At 33.4% G+C, this 21917-nt stretch overlaps 1 protein-coding gene across 1 annotated transcript; it reads left to right on the top strand.

Annotated features, from left to right (window-relative positions):
- Positions 1-2497: 2497 nt before the first annotated feature.
- On the top strand, positions 2498-20307 carry LOC123549069 (fibropellin-3-like). The gene is made up of 9 exons (XM_053545702.1): positions 2498-3607; positions 4212-4254; positions 8746-8828; positions 9640-9747; positions 13326-13436; positions 16742-16855; positions 17487-17600; positions 17857-17970; positions 20157-20307. Exons 1-9 carry the CDS (start codon positions 3586-3588, stop codon positions 20267-20269), a joined length of 822 nt encoding a protein of 273 aa, XP_053401677.1. The 5' UTR covers positions 2498-3585; the 3' UTR covers positions 20270-20307.
- Positions 20308-21917: the final 1610 nt, after the last annotated feature.

The following is a 21917-nucleotide window of genomic DNA, read 5'->3' as shown; positions in this document are numbered from 1 at the left end:
TTCTTCGAAACTGTGGTACGGTATGCGTTCTTGTCGCTGGGGTCAAAATCAAGGTTGCTGATAATTGTTTCTACACAATAGCTTCAGTTGCGACGGACTTGGAATTTAGGAAGATTGCCTGGAGGCCATGGTTTTAGTTGTATTTTGGGATTCTTGGGTCAAGGCCACTATCATCGCCACTGGTTTTCTCATAATAACTTAAGTAAGGAATGAGGTAAGCAGAACAAACCTAGTAATAGTCAGCTTTAACAGAGACCAATGTTTTTGTATTATTTCAGGTAGCTTGCGTTAAGGTAATTGCTACAATAATTTCGTAAGGAATAAGCAGCTTTCAAAGAGACCGACATTTAGTGGCATTTAAGTGCTTTTTGTAGGCAGATGATGATTTTTAGGGTGAAACCTTTATCTCGTTCGGCGGCGGATACATTTCATTGAGTTTGCTTGTTACACATAAATTTAAAGAATGACACTGTACCAACATTGGAATCCTCAAATTATAGCCACAAGAAGTACGCACTAGTTTCATTACCATTTTGTTATAAACCCGCCGCTTTTTGTTGATGTTTCCCTTTTGAACACAATTGCTTTTTCATCTTTCCTGCAACCCAAGTCTGAAGAAATCTTGCCGAAAATATTAACATGTTTGTAAGAATTTGACAACAGAAAGCGTGGATGTTCTAGTTACCCGGATTATTATGATCATCATGCGTAAAGAACACTAGGTGTGCCATTACCTGTCTGGTTGATCAAGTTCTAGGACTTCTTTCTTGCATACCAGACTGGGATTTCTGGTGATTTCAACGGTGCTGGAAAACTCCATCTTACACCCCGGGGTGTAAGATGACTCTCGTGCTGTAAATGACGTATAACAAACTACATCTGTACAGTTGATTTGTGTAGTAATAATAATTTTTTATGTAAAACAGAATAAAAATCAAGTACCTTGATAGTTTGTCTTTGTTCCTTTTAACATATTTCTCGATTAAAACAAGAAAAAAAAAGACATAACGTCTCACTGCAGATGATAAAATAAAACCGGAACAATTACGTTGTTTCCATCTTTGTAACATCATGACGTATTTCCTGTTAACGGACGTAAAGTTCCCGCCTTTGTTAAAAGCTACTTTAAGAAAAAGAAATGAAAATCATCTCTTTGAATTATTTTTGCTATTATTTGTTGAATATGGCATGCAAGAAAATGATTCAATCACTGGTGATAGGTGCATATGGAAATATCCGGCCTCGGTACCGCCATAAACAGTTACCCTCGAGCCGGATATTCCCATCTGCACCTACCACCAGTGAAAGAATCTTATATTCTTACAGTATTAAGTAATGTATATGATAATGTCAGACGTGTACCTGTTGTTGTTACAGGTATAATTTACTGAAAATTCGTCCCCGTCTCAACCGTTGCGAGAAATATCAGTATCGAAATCTTGTTGTTAATATACATAAATTTATCTTACCTCAATTATTTTGGAAGCTATCAATATTGCAGGTTAATAACTGACCAAACGCCGCATGTCAATCAAATCATTAAATCGATAAGCGATCAACTAATCTTGAATCGACGCACACTTCCAGGCGGTGTTAATGTTAAAATTACCCTCCGACGTACCGATAAAAACAGCTGATTAATTCCTTTTGAAAATGATTATATATACGTGTAAAACTTATTAGAAATGGTAAAAAAAGGTGTCAGTGGGGACTTTGCAAGTCCGAAGCCGCTTCCAAGAACGCCTAGAGGGCGCTTTAAAGTTTATCTCTTTTCCAAATCCTAAGGAAAATCTGGAGGTGTCTTCGCTGGATTTATTTGATTTAATCATATTTCGTTAATCTTTTATATGAAGTGTTTGCAATAACAATTTCAACATATAAAATAAATGGGCAAAAGGGTCTGACAACAAGTTCTGACAACATTAGACTGTCCTTCCCTTTAGCTGTAGATAGATAAAAACGAACACAAATATAACATCCTATAATATCGATCAATAATAAACTACAAATGACGTCTATTCAAGCATTTACAAAAAAAGCAACAAAAAGAAAACAACACTTTTTCATGATGAAAGAAAAAAATTCGATGTGATGGCATTGGTCTATCTGTGACTGTCACGAGATGATAAATGTATATATATAATTTTGAACAATGATGGTCAAATTTAGTCAAGTATTAGTAAGATGTAATGTTCAATGTTATTTGATCTGTTGTTAATACTATGTATTATTTGAACCTTTCGTTTTGTTTTAAAAACTTTTGGACTTCGTTGTATATCAGTGAGTTTTCCTCTACTGTCAAATCTTCTTTACCAAATAATAATGCGTTAGTACTTATGGGATAATAGGGACGTGTGGCTATAAACAGCTGATGTCTTTATCTCTGAACGACTGCCTTTAAAAAAGAATGCTCAGCATCTTCAATGCCATAGCCACATTCACACTGAGATGAATCTATCAAATGATTTAAAAAAAAAAAAGATTCAAACGACTACTGTAACACCTGTTTCCAAGTCTGAATTAAAGCTGGGTGGACTTCCTCACGAACAATTGAATGTGGAAAAAAATGACGAAAACTACCACATGTTTGTATGTACAAAGGTATGAATAAATCTAGTTTTGTTGGTTTATTTATAAGCCACATTAGTTCTTATTGGGCATTTACATAACGGGAAACCTGTGAAGAGAAACTGCCAAAATAGCAAAAATAATATGTACCAAAAATTCCACATTATTCGTCCCCTAACTTTTCAATTACTTGGTTACCTTAATCAACACATACACGGAAAGGCGTCGGTGATGTGAATTCTTTATAGGCTGAGGGAGAAGGGCTAGTTATACCTAAAGTATAAGTGTAACATTATCCTTCATTGCATTTTTTTTCCAGTTTTGCACACGGGACATAAGTACTGATTGAGTACAAGTCGAGAAAATACTGGGAAAATGTTAAACTGAATTATAAATAAATATTTTCATAATAATAAAAACACGCATAAGTTGTTAGAGATTTATTAAAGAAGCAACACAAAATTTTCAACAATAAATGTCATCAGTAATTGTCGTCGTGTTACCCTCTTCCGTCTTCTATTGACTTCTGAAAATACACGCTTTCGCAACTAATTCCGTCTCCGAATGTCGGAAAGTCCCGACACTAAATGTAAGACTCCTTACAGTACTTTCTCGCATTCCGTCTTTGTCTTAAAGACACATAATACGGCAGAAATTTCTCGCAAATATCTTCAGGAATATCGCGCAATGTTGCAGCAGCCGCCATTATCGACCTAAATGTCGGAGGTTAAGATTTTGCGGTACCACGTGACCTGTAGGCGGAGCGTGGCGTATGGTCAACTGAAGCATTCTTGATAGTCTTATTTCAGGAAAGCCAAATTTTATGTCAAATATACAACGGTATTGAACCCTCGACCTCCGTGTTGTGTGGCAGACACCGTTCTTCTTGTCATTATGTAAGTCAACATATAAAATTTGCATGTTTAATGGTGATAAGTTTACTTCATGCGGTGAACTTTTCTGTGTTATATCATATTGTTATCAGTTGCACGATACTGGATATTACGAAGGGACGAAATGTTTTCTTTAGGAACAAAAAGTAAGTAAAATGTTGTTTAATTCTTCTTTGTTTATTTTTATATGCCTATATTGATCTTGAAAAAAATCAATTAGTACAGCGAGGTCTTTGTAGAACTCGTTAATAGTCTTTAGAAATATTTCTGCTGTTTTAAGATGAACGTTTATTCATGTCAGAGATATATTTTAAATTAATGAAACGGGGCCTGCTCTTTTTTAACTGCATGACTGTGTTCTATGCTTCTTAAGGTTCTACTATTACGCACGTATACTAGTATATATTGAAAGGCTGTTGTTAAGTAAGTTCTACTGTTTAAACTGTTTAACCTTTAGCTTGCTAAAATTCTAAAATGGACTGGTCCATCATTAAATTTGGGCAGTACCATTAATTATTTGAAGGGGTGTTCACCGAAAATTTACTGACTGAATAGGACTTGCAGGCTGATCTTAGTCTGCGCTGGTCACAAAGGCAGAATCACTTGCCGGCAGCAGGTTGAAATAGTTTATAAGTACTTTAGAAACTATTTTATCATAACTATAGATCTAGTCTATATGATATAAATTTGAAATATTAAACCTTATATATTTTTTCTTTACTGCTGATTACTAAAAATCTATATTTTCAGAGGTCATTTCTTTCATTTCCATTGCTGCAATGTTGCTGCTAAGGTAAGGAATTTACTTACGATTAAATTTGACAGAGAATAATTGTTTAACAATAAGAATTAATACGAAAGAATTAACAGTTATAACATCTAATCGTGCATTTGTTTGATTGAGAAATGAATGTAGTTCAACACCACTTCAACTGGCATGTGACCGTTATTATCATCGTTTTATATAAAAAATGTAAAATTATCTTTATCAGATATCAACAGGTTATCACGAAATAATAAAATGTTCCAGTATCGTGGGAAAATGACATGTTAACTTAAAAAATACAACCGTTAGGTCGAACCAAAAACAGCTATAAACGAAAAGACAAAAATGAAGCCTTTTTTTGCTCATGTGAGTTATTATGATCGTTTGATAGCTGACGTCCGTCGTTTGTCTGTCAACATTAGCTTGTGTATGCGATAGAGGCTGTATTTTTCAATTGATCTTATTAAAATTTAGTTAGAATAATTGCCTTGATAAAATTGAGGTCAAGTTCGAATATGAGTCATCTGGGGTTTAAAACTAGGTCACTAGGTCAAATAAAAAACATTGTGTATGCGGTTGAGACTGTATTTTTCAATTGATCTTCATGAAATTTGATCAGAATAATTGCCTTGATAAAATCTAGGATAAGTTTGAATATGGGTTATCTAGGGACAAAAACTAGGTCACTAGGTCAAATCAAAGAAAAACTTTGTGTATGCATAGGGACTGCATTTTACATTGGATGTTCATGAAATTTAATCAGAATGTTTGTCTAAATAAAATATAGGCCAAGTTCGAATATGGGTTGTCTAGGGCCAAAAACTTTGTCACTAGGTAAAATCAAAGAAAACCCTTGTGTATGCGAAAGAGGCTTGTTTTTTCAATTGATCTTCATGAAATTTAGTCAAAATGATTGCCTTGATGAAATCTAGGTCAAGTTTGAATATGAGAAATATTGGGTCAAAAACTAGGTCACTCGGTCAAATCAAAGATAAACCTTGTGTATGCAGTAGGGGCTGCATTCTACGCTGGACATTCATAAAATTAAGTCAGAATAGTTGCCTTGATAAAATCTAGTATAAGTTTGAATATGGGTTATCTAGGGACAAAAACTAGGTCACTAGGTCAAATCAAAGAAAAACTTTGTGTATGCATAGGGACTGCATTTTACATTGGATGTTCATGAAATTTAATCAGAATGTTTGTCTAAATAAAATATAGGCCAAGTTCGAATATGGGTTGTCTAGGGCCAAAAACTATGTCACTAGGTAAAATCAAAGAAAACCCTTGTGTATGCGAAAGAGGCTGTATTTTTCAATTGATCTTCATGAAATTTGGTCATAATGATTGCCTTGATGAAGTCTAGGTCAAGTTTGAATATGAGAAATATTGGGTCAAAAACTAGGTCACCCGGTCAAATCAAAGAAAAACCTTGTGTAAGCAGTAGGGGCTGCATTCTACGCTGGACATTCATAAAATTTAGTCAGAATAGTTGCCTTGATAAAATCTAGGTTTAATTCCAATATGGGTCATCTTGGATCAAAACCTAAGTCACCAGGTCAAATAAAAGAAAAGCATTTTGTACGCAATAGTGATTGCATTTTACACCAAACCTTCATGGAATTCAATCAGAGTCTTTGTCTGGATAAAATCTAGGTTAAGTTCGAATATTGGTCATCTTGACTTAAAAACTAGGTCACCCGGTCAAATCAAAGAAAAACCTTGTGTACGCAATAGGGGCTGCATTTTACAATGAATATTTACAAAATTTAGTCAGAGTACTTGCCTTAATAAAATCTAGGATAAATTGGAATATGGGTAATCTTGGATCAAAAACTAGGTCGCTAGGTCAAATCAAAGAAAAACCTTGTATATGCAATAGGGACTGCATTTTACATTGAATCTTCATGAAATTTGATCAGAATAATTGTCTGCATAAAATCTAGTTTAAGTTTGAATATTGGTCATGTTGGATCAAAAACTAGGTCACCCAGTTAAATCAAAGGAAAACCTTGTGTATGCAATAGTGGCTGCATTTTACTCTGGATTTTCATGAAATTTGATCAGAATGTTTGTCTTGATAAAATCTAGGTGGAGTTCAAATAAGGGTTATCTGGGGTCAAAAACTAGGTCACCCGGTAAAATCAAAGAAAAACTTTGTGAATGCAATAGGGGCTACATTTTAGGTAGGATGTTCATGAAATTTAATCAAAATGTTTGCTTTGATAAAATCTAGTTCCAAGTTCAAATATGGGTCCTGTTGGATAAAAAACAAGGTCACCTGGTCAAATCAAAGAATAACCTTGTTTATGCCACAGGGGCTGCATTTTTCAGTGGATCTTCGTTAAATTTCATCAAAATGTTTGCTTTGATAAATTCTATGTCATTTTCAAATATGGGTCATCTTGGGTCAAAAACTAGGTCATCCGTTCAAATCAAAGAAAAACCTTGTGAAAAAACTTTTGTATGCAATAAGGGCTGTTTCCATGTCTACTACGTCAAGGTCACTTAGGCCTCAATTTTTCCCGTAGCATTTGTTGAGGAGCCATTAACATTCACCCTTCAAACTTGCGGTTCAAATGGAGTAGACAACTCCTAGTACTTCTCAGATCAGTAGGTTTAAGGTAAAGGATGTTGCAGCCAGAATGCCCCCTTTCTGTTTCCTTCTTGAAAAATAACCCAAAACAAATTAACAGTCAATTTCAGAGAGATTATTCTGGCTGTTCTAGCTGTTTTTAGGTGAGCGACCTAGGACCATTTGGTCCTCGTGTTTAATATATGTTGTGTTTTAAAGATCCTGCTTGTTTTTAAACATATTTTTCTCTCGACAAAACCATGTTTTTTGCTCGTTTATGATTATGCAATATCTTACAATACCTTACGTGTTTTGATATTCAAATACATTGATATTCGTTTATTACGATTCAATAAATATGATCAAGTATTTAGGTTTCTTTTGTGAAACTTGAAGCGTTACCGCTTTTTTCTGGCGCACGTGTAGTTATTATTATAGCACATTTATATAGCACTCTTTTCACGCACATGTACACGTTCAAAAGTGCTTACACTTACGTATCAAAACACGTAAGGTATTGTAAGATATTGCATAATCATAAACGAGTAAAAACATGGTTTTGTCGAGAAAGAAATATGTTATGGTAGGCCGTTACCAACCCTTAAAATCAATGACTCAATCAGACTAGACATTGGCAAAGTCAGGAAGCCTTCAAAAGTCATAGAAATATCAGACAACCCAAGGTCATATCCAGTGCAGATAAAGAATCTGCGTAATAGAATATGGCTACATTTGTCTAAAATAAAAGAACACGTAGACATCAATCCCTGGGAAATTGAAATGTTAGCGGAAAATGAAAATATCATTCCATCAATACCTGATCTCCCTCCCATATATGACACGAAACAAAATAATAGGATGACAGCCAAATTGCCCATTTATCAGTTTGGTAGAGAGAGTCGCCGGAACAGACTTATTTCAATGATGAATATGAAAACTGACATTTAATTTTATGCAAATTAAATGGTGTTGAAAATTAACTGTGAGACTGTGGAACATTAGATCTACTCAGGAGTTAAATCTAGTTTGAAGTCTGACATTAAACTTTCAATGTGAGTGCAAACTGTACAAAAGGTTCAAGATTTTGTTTTGTGAACTGTATAGTTTTACTGTTCTATATTATATTTCTTTAAATGATTATTACAATTATTTCTTTTCAGTAAAAGGACCGGAATGTAGTATTAGGTTCCGATTCAACAACATAATGATTTACAAGCATAGTTATGAGTTAATTATATGGTCTGTTAACCCGCAGCTTGCATTGTGTACTATGCTTCAGTCTTGACAATGTGTTGTTTAGTTTATATCCCTGCATTAATTTTGTAGAGACTCACAAAAAGTATTATAACAAACGTAACCAAATAATGCAACAATCTATCATTGGAGAAACTGATTAATTAATTTTTCATCTAAAGGTGTAACGCCTTTAACAGATATTAGATATTTCTCTCACGGCGACTTTGAATATCCATTTAAACAAATCCGAATATGAGTTTCATGAGCGTTAGTCACGCTCGTTTGGCGCAAAACAATTACCACCTTGATAGGCCGAATTTCTAAAAGAAATCAAATCATTGTTTTATGGAATGTCTAAGTTCAAATATACAGGTATTAATTGCAACATTATGCGGAAATTTATCCTACACGATTATATAAGGAATATTATCAAATCTGCGATTAGTAGCACAACGACACAAACATTCAGATCATAAATTTAGTGTAACTTCCCCGTTATTTATCAACCTGTTAAGTTTTTATTGCAAAAAGCACAAAAAGGAAAAGAGTTAACCTAATGAATACAGGTTTAGACAAATTGTGATATCAAGATGATTATAGTTTGAACTGAAAATGTACAGGTAACAAAATGTACATATACTTGCTTGTTATTAAATTCATTAAAATAAAATTGAAAAAAAAAACTAGAAAAAACCCTTTTACTTCAGAGTACGGCTAACGGAAAGTTCACCATCAAATGAAACATCGCAGAATTTACAAGACACACAGAGTAACTCAACCAGTTCTGATGGTAAGTCAATGGCACAAACGATGGAATTAGTTAAAGAATCATCACACCTTTTTGTAAGGATAACGCACGTTTGACGTGTTATAACATCTGCAGAATCTGTAGGGACTGGATGTGGTGCAAGAGCCTAAGTCAGGGCCTCGAGTGCTTTCACATCCACTTTGAAAGAAAATAAATATTTGATAAAACCTTTTTAGCATAAGGAGCGTAAAAATGCATAGAAAATATATTTTGTCGACAAGAGTTCATTTGCATTCCACCTTGTTTTATGTTTGTGTTGTAGGGTAAAGATACGCTTGCATTTTGCAATGGATCGCGCATATATTAAGGCTATGAAATGTGTTTCGTTACGCAATAAAACAAGACTATTTTAGTGTACATTGATCGGTTTGACTGAAATCCTGGCAAAATGGAAGTAGGACAAAAAGTCGACCAGAACTACTCACTAGGGTGGTACGGTTTCAAATGAGTCGATAACTATACAAGATACTTTATTAACTTTATTTGTTTCATAAAGTGGATAAACGACTTTGTAATTGTTACATGGTTTACGGAGAAAAATGAATGCTAAATCGCTCTCGAGTATTTTCTAGGACAACAATGATTCTAGTGGAGGTACAAGGTCGTGCCACAAGTGTGCTTTGCACCAACATTCTCCTGATTGAGGAATCATTACCTTGACCACATAACAACCCCATGAGATGAGAGCTGATGGCTGATATATGTACAAAGGACGATATGCTCTTAATTATGTCTTTAACATGTGTTCTAAATTTTTCCTTTCATATACCTTTCAAAACCACCATTGTTGTAGGGGATGCTTGCAGTTCGAATCCATGCTTGCACGGGACATGCTTTGGAAATGGGACAGAATATCATTGCTTTTGTCCGTCTGGATACACTGGGAAAAAATGCGAAACAAGTAAGCAAAATGATGTTAAAATGAAGTTGTTTATATTCAAACATAACTCGTAAATCAGCTTGATTAATGAAGGATTCATTTTTTTTTATCTTGTTATAGATATGATCTACTGCAAAATCATTTATGATTTACAAGGCAAAACCGCAGAATAAGCAAAATTATTTTTAAATGTAAATTGTGTTCACGAATCACATCCATTGTCTGAGGGACACACAATGATTATTATTTTGGCTGGGCAACACTTTTAAGTTTGTCTATTTTGTCTGACGTTACTTTGTAACAAATTTAGTTAAATTTTCTTGAAAAGATTAGGGGTTTTTGTTTGTTATTTCAACTCTTGATGCATGTAGCACTAATCCCTGTCTGAGTGGTATATGCCTCCATCATCACACAGACTATTATTGTGTTTGTCCCTCGGGGTACACTGGTAAAAATTTTGATTCAAGTACATGTGTAAGCACAATAAACAACATCAAAAAATGTTCAAATATTTTGATGTTTTTTTTTTTTGACAGCAAGCTTTTTGAATTAAGTACGAAAGCTTTTCCAATCTGTCAGAGCATAGAAAATACTGATTATTTTTCTTGGGTAGGCAACCCACATTTTGTACGTACCCTTCACCTCTAAATCGAGATATCTACACTTTTACCTCTTGAAGATTGTCTCTTAAGTGCGATTGATTATTAAATAAAACATGTATCAGCTCATTTGCCTCTTCCAACATATTTTTCGGAATGTCAGCATTGCGACTCTAAACTTAAAGGCATATCAACAAATAATATTTTTGGAACAAGCCTCATTCAATCGAAAATTGAAAACAAAGACAAATGCAAATATTTTTTTTGGATATTTGCGATTCAAAAATGACAATATTCTAGTTTAACTTAGTTTATAAAAAGTAGAATGTAATTAAGTAACAATAAAGGTGCACATTCAATTTTTATCAAGGAAACAATGTTATCAGGGTTCTGGTGAATGCACCAAGCCATCTAAATACTCACTCATTATTTTGACATCTAAACAGGTCTACAGGAAGTTAACAATTTTGAATACAGAAACAATTGTAAGCGGTTTTCAATTTCACTGATTTGCTGTACAATTATCAAATCTTCTCTTACGGCAAAAGTTTGATAATATCTTTTAGATTTAGACTAAACAATTTTTAAATACCTCATACATTTAGAAAAATATATTGATATTTACACGAAAATAAGATGATTACATATATAATTTTATTTAAAATAATACCTCAGCTCGCAAAGTACGAACTGATAAATAATTTGTATTTCCTTAAGTAAATCGCTAATTGGAGTTATCAAAATAATGCAGTTTTGAAAAAGATAACTATTCTGACGTGAACTTGTAATTTGACTCTGTTGAGGCCAAAATATTTCGAATGTAAGAAAACTCATCCCTAGACAATTTTGAAAAGATAAATAAAATGAATAATTGTGTATACTCGACAAGTACTTATTGTAGGATTTCGCTTTGTTTGTTATTTCTCTATAGCAAATACATACTTTCTAGAACAGATTTTGCGAACTTGAAGTTATTCACAGTAACCGAAAGTGTATGCGAGTAGTTTAAAATGAGAGAACGAACATCATTATTATGTCATTTGTTTTGATACAGTATTAGTATTTAACTAAATAATATAAAATTAGTATTTCATTTCCAGAAGTACAAAACTAGTATGTATTTAGACCCCTATCATATGCAAAAGAAGTTCAGAATTGATAATTTGTTGAAGTATGTGTTTTATTGATGTTTTATTAGTATTTCATTAGCTCATGTGCAGGATTATTTTTCGGCGACGCCGTCTAAATTCGTTTTTGTTTTCCTATGCCACGTGACTTCAGTTTGCCAATCAAACTACTTGATAACGCATTATAGATAATTTATCAAAACGGAAGATTTATGCAACACTCTGCCTGATTGGACGAGAGTGTCAATTTCTTTCACTCTGTTGACTGTGCTACGCTGAGTGAAATGTAGACAAAGCGTTTATCCTAAACGACGCTGCTCACAGTTTTAAAGCTAACTTTGGCTCAGTATATTTAGCAAGAATATTGATATATTTCAAAATAATAAGTAAGTTTAATAAATATGATAAAAACCTGTTCAAATACCAACATATATCAAATTAAAGAAAGAGCTGAATACGGTCTGCGTATCACATGAATATGGGTGTGATAAGAGTCTTTTATGTAGAGAAGTGCTTTTTAAAAGATTTTCCTTGTTACAATTGTCGTCTGTATATGAAAAGGTTTCTTGCTTTTGTGACTTATTCAGTTTGCATATTAAAATGAGTACTTGTTTGCTTTGATATATTTGTTACAAATTAATTAACTGATTTGTTATATATGAATATTTTTTTTTAGTATTGTATGCAAGTATTGAACTCAGTTGAAATCTGTTTCATTATATATATGCTATATAATGACTGAATCTCATTTTACACTGAAATGAAGGTACGTTGCATACAGTTTATCTATGTGATATAACTACGGTCAAACTTTGCTTATGCGGTCAAAATTTGCTTATGAAACAGAAATATTGAAATAATAACAATTGTATGTTTTGCTTGACCTTCACTTTATATAGGTGTGACGTCATTGTCCAAAGATTCACGAATAGCGAATATGCACTTGTTAAAGCGGGATCAGTTGGCCTATTTTAGAAATAAATAAAAATAATAAATAAAAAAATCCTTTAATTGATTTTTTCTCATGTACTCTAATCAAACTTGATTTGTAGCATCTTTATTAGGCCCGCAGCCAACTTTGTTCAGCTGGGACATTTGACCCCTTTTAGGGGCTGCTAGAGCTAAAACTAGAAATGCCTTTATACAGCGTCTCATGAACAGCTTGGTGGATCTTTGTCATACTTGGTCAGGAGCATCATTATAAGGTCCTCTTCCAAATTTATTTATATAGGAACTTGGGCCCTATTAGGGACCACTATAGCTAAAAGTAGATATGCCTTTCTTCGCATTAACCACTAAAATGTAATGGGTTTTTATCAAACTCGATGTGTAACAATATCGTAAGGTCTCCTGCTATTTTGTTACAAATGGGGATAGGGACCAATTTAGCTAAAAATATAAACACGTTTAATGACCTCTTCTCATGAACCGCTTCATGAATCTTCATCGAACTACTGCTGTAACTATTCGTCTAAGGATAAACGAAACAAAATTGCAACCCTACGAAACCTTTGCGAAAAATTAAAAGAGAACCATTTAAATTGTTAAAGTGCGGTGTTTAGTTTTGCAATTTGAAAAATGTTAGATGAAAGATGAATGTTAGATGAAAAATTTATAAACTTCTTTCCTTATTACAATTCGCCGGCCATCATTTTTAAAGATATTTCTTGTTGCACTTATTCTATTCCAATAAAATACTGTATAGAATTAGTATTTAAATATAGTGTTTAGTTTGTCCCATTTTTCATATTAGAAATTCACCTTAAACTCGACAATAGTACGCTAGACACACCGGTAGCTTCTTCATTATTTTCATCAGTTTTGTCTTTGTTAAAATTTTATTGTAGTACATACTAGCTTCGATATATTTCAGCTATAAACGCATGTATATCTAATCCGTGTGAGAGAGGCGTATGCTACCACTATCATAAACGATTCCGTTGTGTCTGCCCTCTAGGCTACTCTGGCAAACTCTGCGAAATAGGTAAGAATCGTTCAACATGACTGTCCGTAGTTATAAAGTAAGAACAGTTCAATATGACTGTCTGTATTTGTACGGTAAGAATCGATTAATTTTTAAGGTAAGAATCGTTCAATTTGACTGTCTGTATTTGTAATGTAAGAATCGTTCAACGTGACTGTCGGTATTTGTAAGGTTTGAATCTTTCGATGTGACTGTCTGTATTTGTAAGATAGGAATCGTTCAATGTGAGTGTCTGTATTTGTTAGGTAAGAATAGTTCAATGTGATCGTCGGTATTTTTAAGGTAGGAATTGTTCAATGTGACTGTCGGTATTAGTTAGGTAGGAATTGTTCAATGTGACTGTCGGTATTTGTTAGGTAGGAATTGTTCAATGTGACTGTCGGTATTTGTAAGGTAGGAATTGTTCAATGTGACTGTCGGTATTTGTTAGATAGGAATTGTTCAATGTGACTGTCGGTATTTGTAAGATAGGAATTGTTCAGTGTGACTGTCGGTATAAGTTAGGTAGGAATTGTTCAATGTGACTGTCGGTATTTGTTAGGTATGAATTGTTCAATGTGACTGTCGGTATTTGTAAGATAGGAATTGTTCAATGTGATTGTTGGTACTTGTTAGATAGGAATTGTTCAATGTGACTGTCTGTATTCGTAAGGTAGGAATTGTTCAATGTAACTGCCGATATTTGTATGGTAAGAATTCTTCAATGTGAATGTCGGTATTTGTATGGTAGGAATCGCTCAGTGTGACTCTGTATTTCTAAGATAGGAATCGTTCAATATGACTGTCGGTATTTGTAAGACAGGAATTGTTCAATGTGAGTGTCTGTATTTGTGAGGTGAAAATATTTCAATTGTTCAATATGACTGTCGGTATTTGTAAGGTAGGAATTGTTCAATGTGAGTGTCTGTATTTGTAAGGTGAAAATATTTCAATTGTTCAATATGACGGTCGGTATTTGTTAGGCAGATATATTTCAATATGACTGTCTGTATATGACTGTGTATATGTAATAACCTTCTATAACGGAATCGTTAATGTGACTGGAGTGTCGGTATTTGTAAGGTAGGAAGTGTTCAATGTGACTGTCGGTATTTGTAAGGTAGGAATCGCTTAATGTGACGTCTGTCTGTATATCTAAGATAGGAATCGTTCGATATGACTGTCGCTATTTATATGATAGGAATCGTTCAATGTGAATGTCTGTATTTCTAAGATATAAATCGTTTAATGTGAGTGTCTGTATTTGTAAGGTGAGAATATTTCAATATGACTGTCGGTACTTATAAGGAAGGAATAGTTCAGTATGACTAATGGTATTTGCAATGTGATTATCGTTCAATGTGAGCGTCTGTATTTGTAAGATGATAATCGTTCAATATGACAGTCTGTAGTGTTAGGGTAGGAATCATTCAATATGACTTTACTTTCTGTATTTGAAAGGTGAGAATCGTTCAATGTGACTGTTCGTATTATATGATGAAAATCGTTCAATATGACTGTCTGTATCTGAAAGGTGACAATCGTTCAATATTACCGTCTGTATTTGTAATGTGAGAATTGTTCAATGTAATTATCGGTATTTGTACGGCTAGAGCCATTCAATATGACTGTCGGTGTTCGAAAGGGGAAAATCGTTTAATATAACTGTCTGTATAATTGATAGTCGAAAATATTTATTGCCTGTATTTGAAAGGTAAGAATCGTTCAATGTAACTGTTGGTATTTATAATGTGTGAGTCGGTCAATATGACTGTCTGTATTTTTATTGTGGGAATTGTTAAATGTAACTGTCGGTATTTGAAAGGTGAGTATAAGAATCGTTAATATGGATGTCTGTATTTGAAAGGTGAGAATCGTTCAATGTAACTATCGGTATTTGTAAGATAAGAATCGTTTATATGGATGTCTGTATTTTAAAGGTGAGAATCGTTCAGTGTAACTGTTGGTATTTGAAAGGTGAGAATAAGAATCGTTAATATGATTGTCTGTATTTGAAAGGTGAGAATCGTTCAATGTAACTGTCGGTATTTGTAAGATAAGAATCGTTAATATGGTTGTCTGTATTTGAAAGGTGAGAATCGTTCAATGCAACTGTCTGTATTTGAAAGGTGAGAATAAGAATCGTTAATATGGTTGTCTGTATTTGAAAGGTGAGAATCGTTCAATGTAACTGTCGGTATTTGTAAGATAAGAATCGTTAATATGGTTGTCTGTATTTGAAAGGTGAGAATCGTTCAATGCAACTGTCTGTATTTGAAAGGTGAGAATAAAAATCGTTAATATGGTTGTCTGTATTTGAAAGGTGAGAATCGTTCAATGTAACTGTCGGTATTTGAAAGGTGAGAATAAGAATCGTTCATATGGTTGTCTGTTTTTGAAAGGTGGGAATCGTTCAATGTAACTGTCGGTATTTGTAAGATAAGAATCGTTAATATGGATGTCTGTATTTGAAAGGTGAGAATCGTTCAATGTATCTGTCGGTATTTGAAAGGTGAGAATAAGGATCGTTAATATGGATGTCTGTTTTTGAAAGGTGAGAATCGTTCAATGTAACTGTCGGTATTTGTAAGATAAGAATCGTTAATATGGTTTTCTGTATTTGAAATGTGAGAATCGTTCAATGCAACTGTCGGTATCTGAAAGGTGAAAATATGAATCGTTAATATGGTTGTCTGTATTTGAAAAGTGAGAATCGTTCAATGTAACTGTCGGTATTTGTAAGATAAGAATCGTTAATATAGTGTTTGTGTTTTGAAAGGTGAGAATCGTTCAATGTAACTGTCGGTGTTTGAAAAATGAGAAACTTTCAATATAACTGTCGGTATTTGTAAGATTAGAATCGTTAATATGATTGTCTGTATTTGAAAAATGAGAATCGTTCAAGATGACCGTCGGTATTCGTTTAGTATGACTCTCGGTATCTCTAGGGTAAGAATCGTTCAGTGTTTAAGCAATTGCTCAATTGATCCTTGTAGAAAGAACAGAACCAACCTTAATGTTCATATGTGCATACAAAGGAATAGTTCTGAAACTTAATCCCACCACGATCTAGTGCACATTATGATTTTGTTATTTCAATCATAATATATTAGATGTTCGATATCTTAGATCATTATATACATTATAGTTAGGGCGTGAGGGTTGTAGTCTGTTCAGTGCTCTTTCATAGCATTTTCCATTCATCCCGATACCAGAGTAGTTGGGTTGGCATGAGAGGTGACGCATGTCATTAGTCTCATAAACAATTGCTGTAGACATATTTGCGATATGTAGAACATCAAGCATGGAACTTTTTTATATTTCAGATAACAACGAATGTTTCTCACAGCCATGTTTGAACGGGGGCATTTGTATTGATGAAATAGCGGACTTCTCGTGCAATTGCACATCAGGATTTACCGGAGATCATTGTCAGACAGGTCAAATCGTGTACAAAGTCAATGTTATATGTATATGTTATTTATCACGTATATTGCAATCACTTTATTTAGACACCTACGATATATTCGGAGGGTTTAAAATTACACCGACACAAATATATGTCATAAGGGGACTTTTGAGCTTTAAAAGTAAGAATAGTCAAGGTTCCCATTCGAGCATTATTTCGGGCATGGGCGGGCAACTGGGTAGAACCACAGGCGTTCTGTATACTAGCTTGGTGACTTTTTTTTGTATTACCTTTGTGTCTATTTGCTCATTTAAGCAGTTTTTTAAGATATGAACTTGACATAATTAGTGTATACAAATGACTTAAACAAGTTCTAAAGTAGAACAAATTATACATATTTACCGTAATGCTATATACCGTAATGCTATACATACACAACACAAGACTACAATCAAAAGACCCTGCTGTTCATGAAATACCTCTTAGCTTGATATTAATTATTATGATAAATTGTTCGTTTAAAGGATTTTCGAAAGGCAGTTTTTCGTCGCTTCTGCATAACTCGTATCTAATATGAGCAAAATGGACGTGATCAAAACTAATTTCTTGAAAAAAATACGATTTAAATGTTACTTAATCATAGCATAAACCCGGTATTTCAGACATCGATGAATGTTCACCAAGCCCTTGCCTCAATGGTGGCGTATGTAAAGACGGCATAAACCGATATGTCTGTCAGTGTCCGAGAGGGTATGGTGGTGACATTTGTCAAAAGGGTAGGTTTTTATTCCTAAAAGTACAGCTCATACCATATTCATAATATATTTAAACGCTGTTTTTAAATCATTTTTGGCCACATAAATAACATCTTAAAAGCTTTTATTTAAAAAAAAACATTCGAAGTCTAAATCCTTATGATACTGACCACATGTTATGAAAATCAACAAAATTTCCATATGTTTTGGTTTGGATAAATTTGAGGCAACCCGATATCAAAACTGGCAAAACTGTCTTTCAAACCTTGTTTTGCAGTGACTAATCCGTGTAAACACAACCCTTGTGTCAGAGGTACGTGCTTTGCTCATTTGTCGCAATTCATCTGCGAGTGTCCTTCAGGATATACTGGAAAACTCTGTGAAACTACCAGTAAGTCTCTTAGTTTGATATTTTAAATGAACGATTTAATTTGAACAATCTAAAACTAATTCAGGTGGTATAGTGGTAGAAAAATTAAATTCTTTTTAACTGTTATACACACGATACATTGTCACGTTTATTAATATGTGTATTTAAAAAGGTGATATTTCATATTTTGCTAACCTAATCTACACACACATACCAGATTAGTTGAGCACCGTGAAAATGATATATAACATGTCGTGTTTCAATTACTTATTGTTACCGCTTTTTAGAAAAAAAAATCATGATTGGACGATTTGTCATATGTGTTGTCGACTTTACGTATAGTCATCAAAAGAAACGACTAGCATATCAAAACGTAACTCAATGAAAGAGCACTTTCTTTCCTTGTGTTGACTGAGGAGAACAGTGTTAAAAGTCGTGATTATATTTTTAAAGAAGCGCTGGAATACCCTTTTATAGAAAAATACTTTATATGGAAATAATGCAAAAGACAATGAAAAAATTGCTATTTGATCCATGTAAATCGTAACAGAGATTTTCAGGAATTGCTTTACTTTCAAGTTGTAAGATGCAAATGTCATTTATACATAATTATAGTGATCTTCCGGATGGTTGTAGGACCATTTTGAAACATCAATAATAATGTCAATTGTATGACCAAAAACGGGTTTACCATTGTAATAATCACAATTTGACAAAAAATAGAAACATTGCATTTTTGCATGGAAAAGTTTTATTATGATAACTTAGACCGATACTCTTCAAGTTTTATATAAGTACATTCGCAAATAAAGTCAAAATGGAATCTGGAGTTTTAGAATGGTGTATTATTTCAACGGTATTTTCTCTTACTTTAGAGTAATCAGGAAAAAAAACTAATTGTGGAAAATGTTGATAAAACAGTAATCATGTATCATTTTAATTAAAGATGAACAGGATTTTTAAAATTACAACACTATATTCTATAGTTCAAAGCTGCAGACAATACACATTTAAACACAGAAATGCTAATTCTTGCTCACTTTGGACATATGTTGTGGCATTCGTCCGTCCATCTTTAAGTCTTGACTTAACTTTAACGTTCAAACACATCAACTTAATACTTACTGGATGACACTCAACCAAATCTGACTATATTTTTTTCTAATGGTATTTCCTTCATTAAAAGAGGAAGGTTTCCTTCAACTACTAGTATTGTCTTTTGTTTCAAATGACTTCTTTGTCTGCACCACTGGACTGAATTTACCCAAATTTTGCTGCAAACTTCCACAAGTCGCTTTTAAATAAGTCTTTTTGGAAAACAGTAATGCTGCATTATTGTTCTTATTGGTCAGAAAATCAATTGTGGGAATTATTTTACATGGCTAGTGTGATCCCTGGTAGAACTTGTGTTCATGGAAAGTGACATTGCATATCTATATTCAAAAAGCATGTTTCTTGTTAAAATATCAATTAAAAAGTAGGTTGTCGTAGAATTTCAACTATTTTATTTATTCTTTTTTTTTTTTTTAATTCTTTACGGAAATCAAGTTCAGCTTGAACTTAGCTGTCATCAGGCGTTAAACACAATTCATGTGAATTCATATAAATTTGAAGCGGTACAGACGACATTCTGGTACTCTATTTTAGCCCACCAAAGTGTTCAATATTAACTCGTACGACCGTTTGCATCGAATATTTATTTGAATGATATCTCGTCTAAAATCATATTGTTGTTTGATTAAATGTGGTATGGATGTTTCTTTGTTTGTCCTGGCCACTTCTAAAATGATTTTTCAATAATGTACCTTTGGTGACCAATGAATATGAAGACTGTTCAAATTATTGTAATTCGAAGAGCTAAAACTTGAAAAAATCTTCAAATGCCTTCTCCTCTTAAATCACTGACAAGATTTTGACACAGTTGCACAACAATATTGTTCGGATGACTACTAGCATTGTTAAAAGCCGTATAGAATTGTCAAAACATTGGCTGCCAGGAGAGGTCTAGTTTTCCCTAGATGGCTCTATGAAAAACTTTGAAGATAATCCCCTCTGCAGGTCAGATTTCTAAATGTTTCATGTAAATACCTGTTTACTGTTGAGCGATATATTGCCCTCTTGTTACAAATTGATGATTATATATGCTTGACATTTACACCTAAAGTATTATAAAGGTAAATAATCATCATTTTACGTCAACCTTTCAGTACAACTGACGCTCTATGGACCTAAGGAGGTGTTCATCACGTTACCGGCTGGGAACCAGTTGAACTTAAACTGTAGTGTCTCTCGTAGCGGGTACAATACCTATTTCAAATAGTCAAAGAGAAGAGACTGTGGTGGATCCTTCAGCTCATATAATCGTTTGTATTACATATTATTTTTAACTACATCAAATTTGTTTAAAAGATAAAACAGTAATTAAATACTAAGTCAGTATTAAGGATTTGCGTAAGAAAATGCCCCAACCCTTCCCCCGAGAAATTCAAAACGTGAAAATTCCATGCAAAATAACGTGATTTTAAATACATTGATGTCTAATCTAATGAAAGAATCATGTCATATGAAATATAAGGATCTTAATTAATGTTTGGGGGTAAACCGTTTTCGATTAATCATATACTTTGCCGTTGAATAACTCCTATAATCGGAAATCTACATTCGAATTTCCTTTTAAAGGAACCCTACGTACAAAAAGTGTCATTTGCTTTTGAAGAATTATTTACTTTATACGGATTCATTACGATTTTTTTAATATGCTGGATCTTAATGGTACTGCAATAGCTTTTTCCATTTTGAAATAGCGACTATCTATGAGGGGTGTTAAATGAATACCCGGAAAAGTGCTCAATTTCTTCAAAAATGAATGAAACTGCGATGTAATGTAGACTAGGGAATACTAAGTTGATATGTCAAAATTAAATTTTCTTTGGATAAATAATAAGTAAATGCTAGTCCCCTTGGCAACGTCATGTGACGTCATTCGACCCAACTTTGTCTCATTTTCTGTTTTACATGCATTAAAACATTACTTGCCACTTACCTATTTTTCAAGCTACCTTTTCTTAACTGGGGTGAATATCAATGCAGAGTGTAAGCGTTACTCTAATAAATTAGAATTATAAATGTGACATCATTTAAATGTTTGGCAGGCATATTGTGTTTGCCATCGCTTGAAAATCAGTGTTGAACGGAGACATGAGATAACATTTTGTGTTTTTGATCGAAACTCAAGGAAACAGAAAAATGCTATGCTGCAAAAGGTTTAAGGGACAATGCACTGAAGAAAAGAAAGTTTTATTAGTGTAACCAGAAGTTTGAGAGCGGTCAGAAGAATATTGCTGTACAGACATGAAAAAGAACGTTCAGTCACGTTTCATAAAGTAAAAAGCTCCTTGTTACGGCATCACTGTTCAGTGTCCCATTTCACCAAAACGACAGAAATAAAATAATAACAGTATTTATTTATTCGCAGGAAGGTGTAGAAAATGCATTTACATATGGGAAAATTAGACCCATCGATTTTTTCACACGAGTGAAAATATTTTATAAAGCGCAAAGAAGGAGCCCTTTACTTTATTTAAATTCATGGAAAAAGTATTATAGGTATTTTAGCTTTGCAAACGATGTGATAATATTCAATGCATTGTCTTTCTCATCAACATTTTATTTTAAAAATGAATTTAAAAGAAAATGGTCTTTTTTGCGTATACTTTATGTCTGTCTATCTACAATTAGAAATATGGTAAAATATGGATAATTTGCTGAAATTTCTTCTGTTTAACAAAGAATAAATAGATTCTTATGTGTGCTTAAAGACCTTTGCAAACGACTTAGTAATCTATATTCATTTAGCTATTGTTTCATACTAATTTCAGTTTTCTAGGTGAAGAAGAAAATGGTCTTTTTTAAGCATTTTGCAGATGAGTTTAGGGGTTTTTTTCCTTATCGGAAAGACTCGAACATTC

The sequence above is a fragment of the Mercenaria mercenaria genome, chromosome 6 (genome assembly GCF_021730395.1).
Source record: "Mercenaria mercenaria strain notata chromosome 6, MADL_Memer_1, whole genome shotgun sequence".
NCBI classification, from domain to species: Eukaryota; Metazoa; Mollusca; class Bivalvia; order Venerida; family Veneridae; genus Mercenaria; species Mercenaria mercenaria.
The sequence above is the reverse complement of the archived record's forward strand: the minus strand, read 5'-3'. Positions and strand labels throughout refer to the sequence as shown.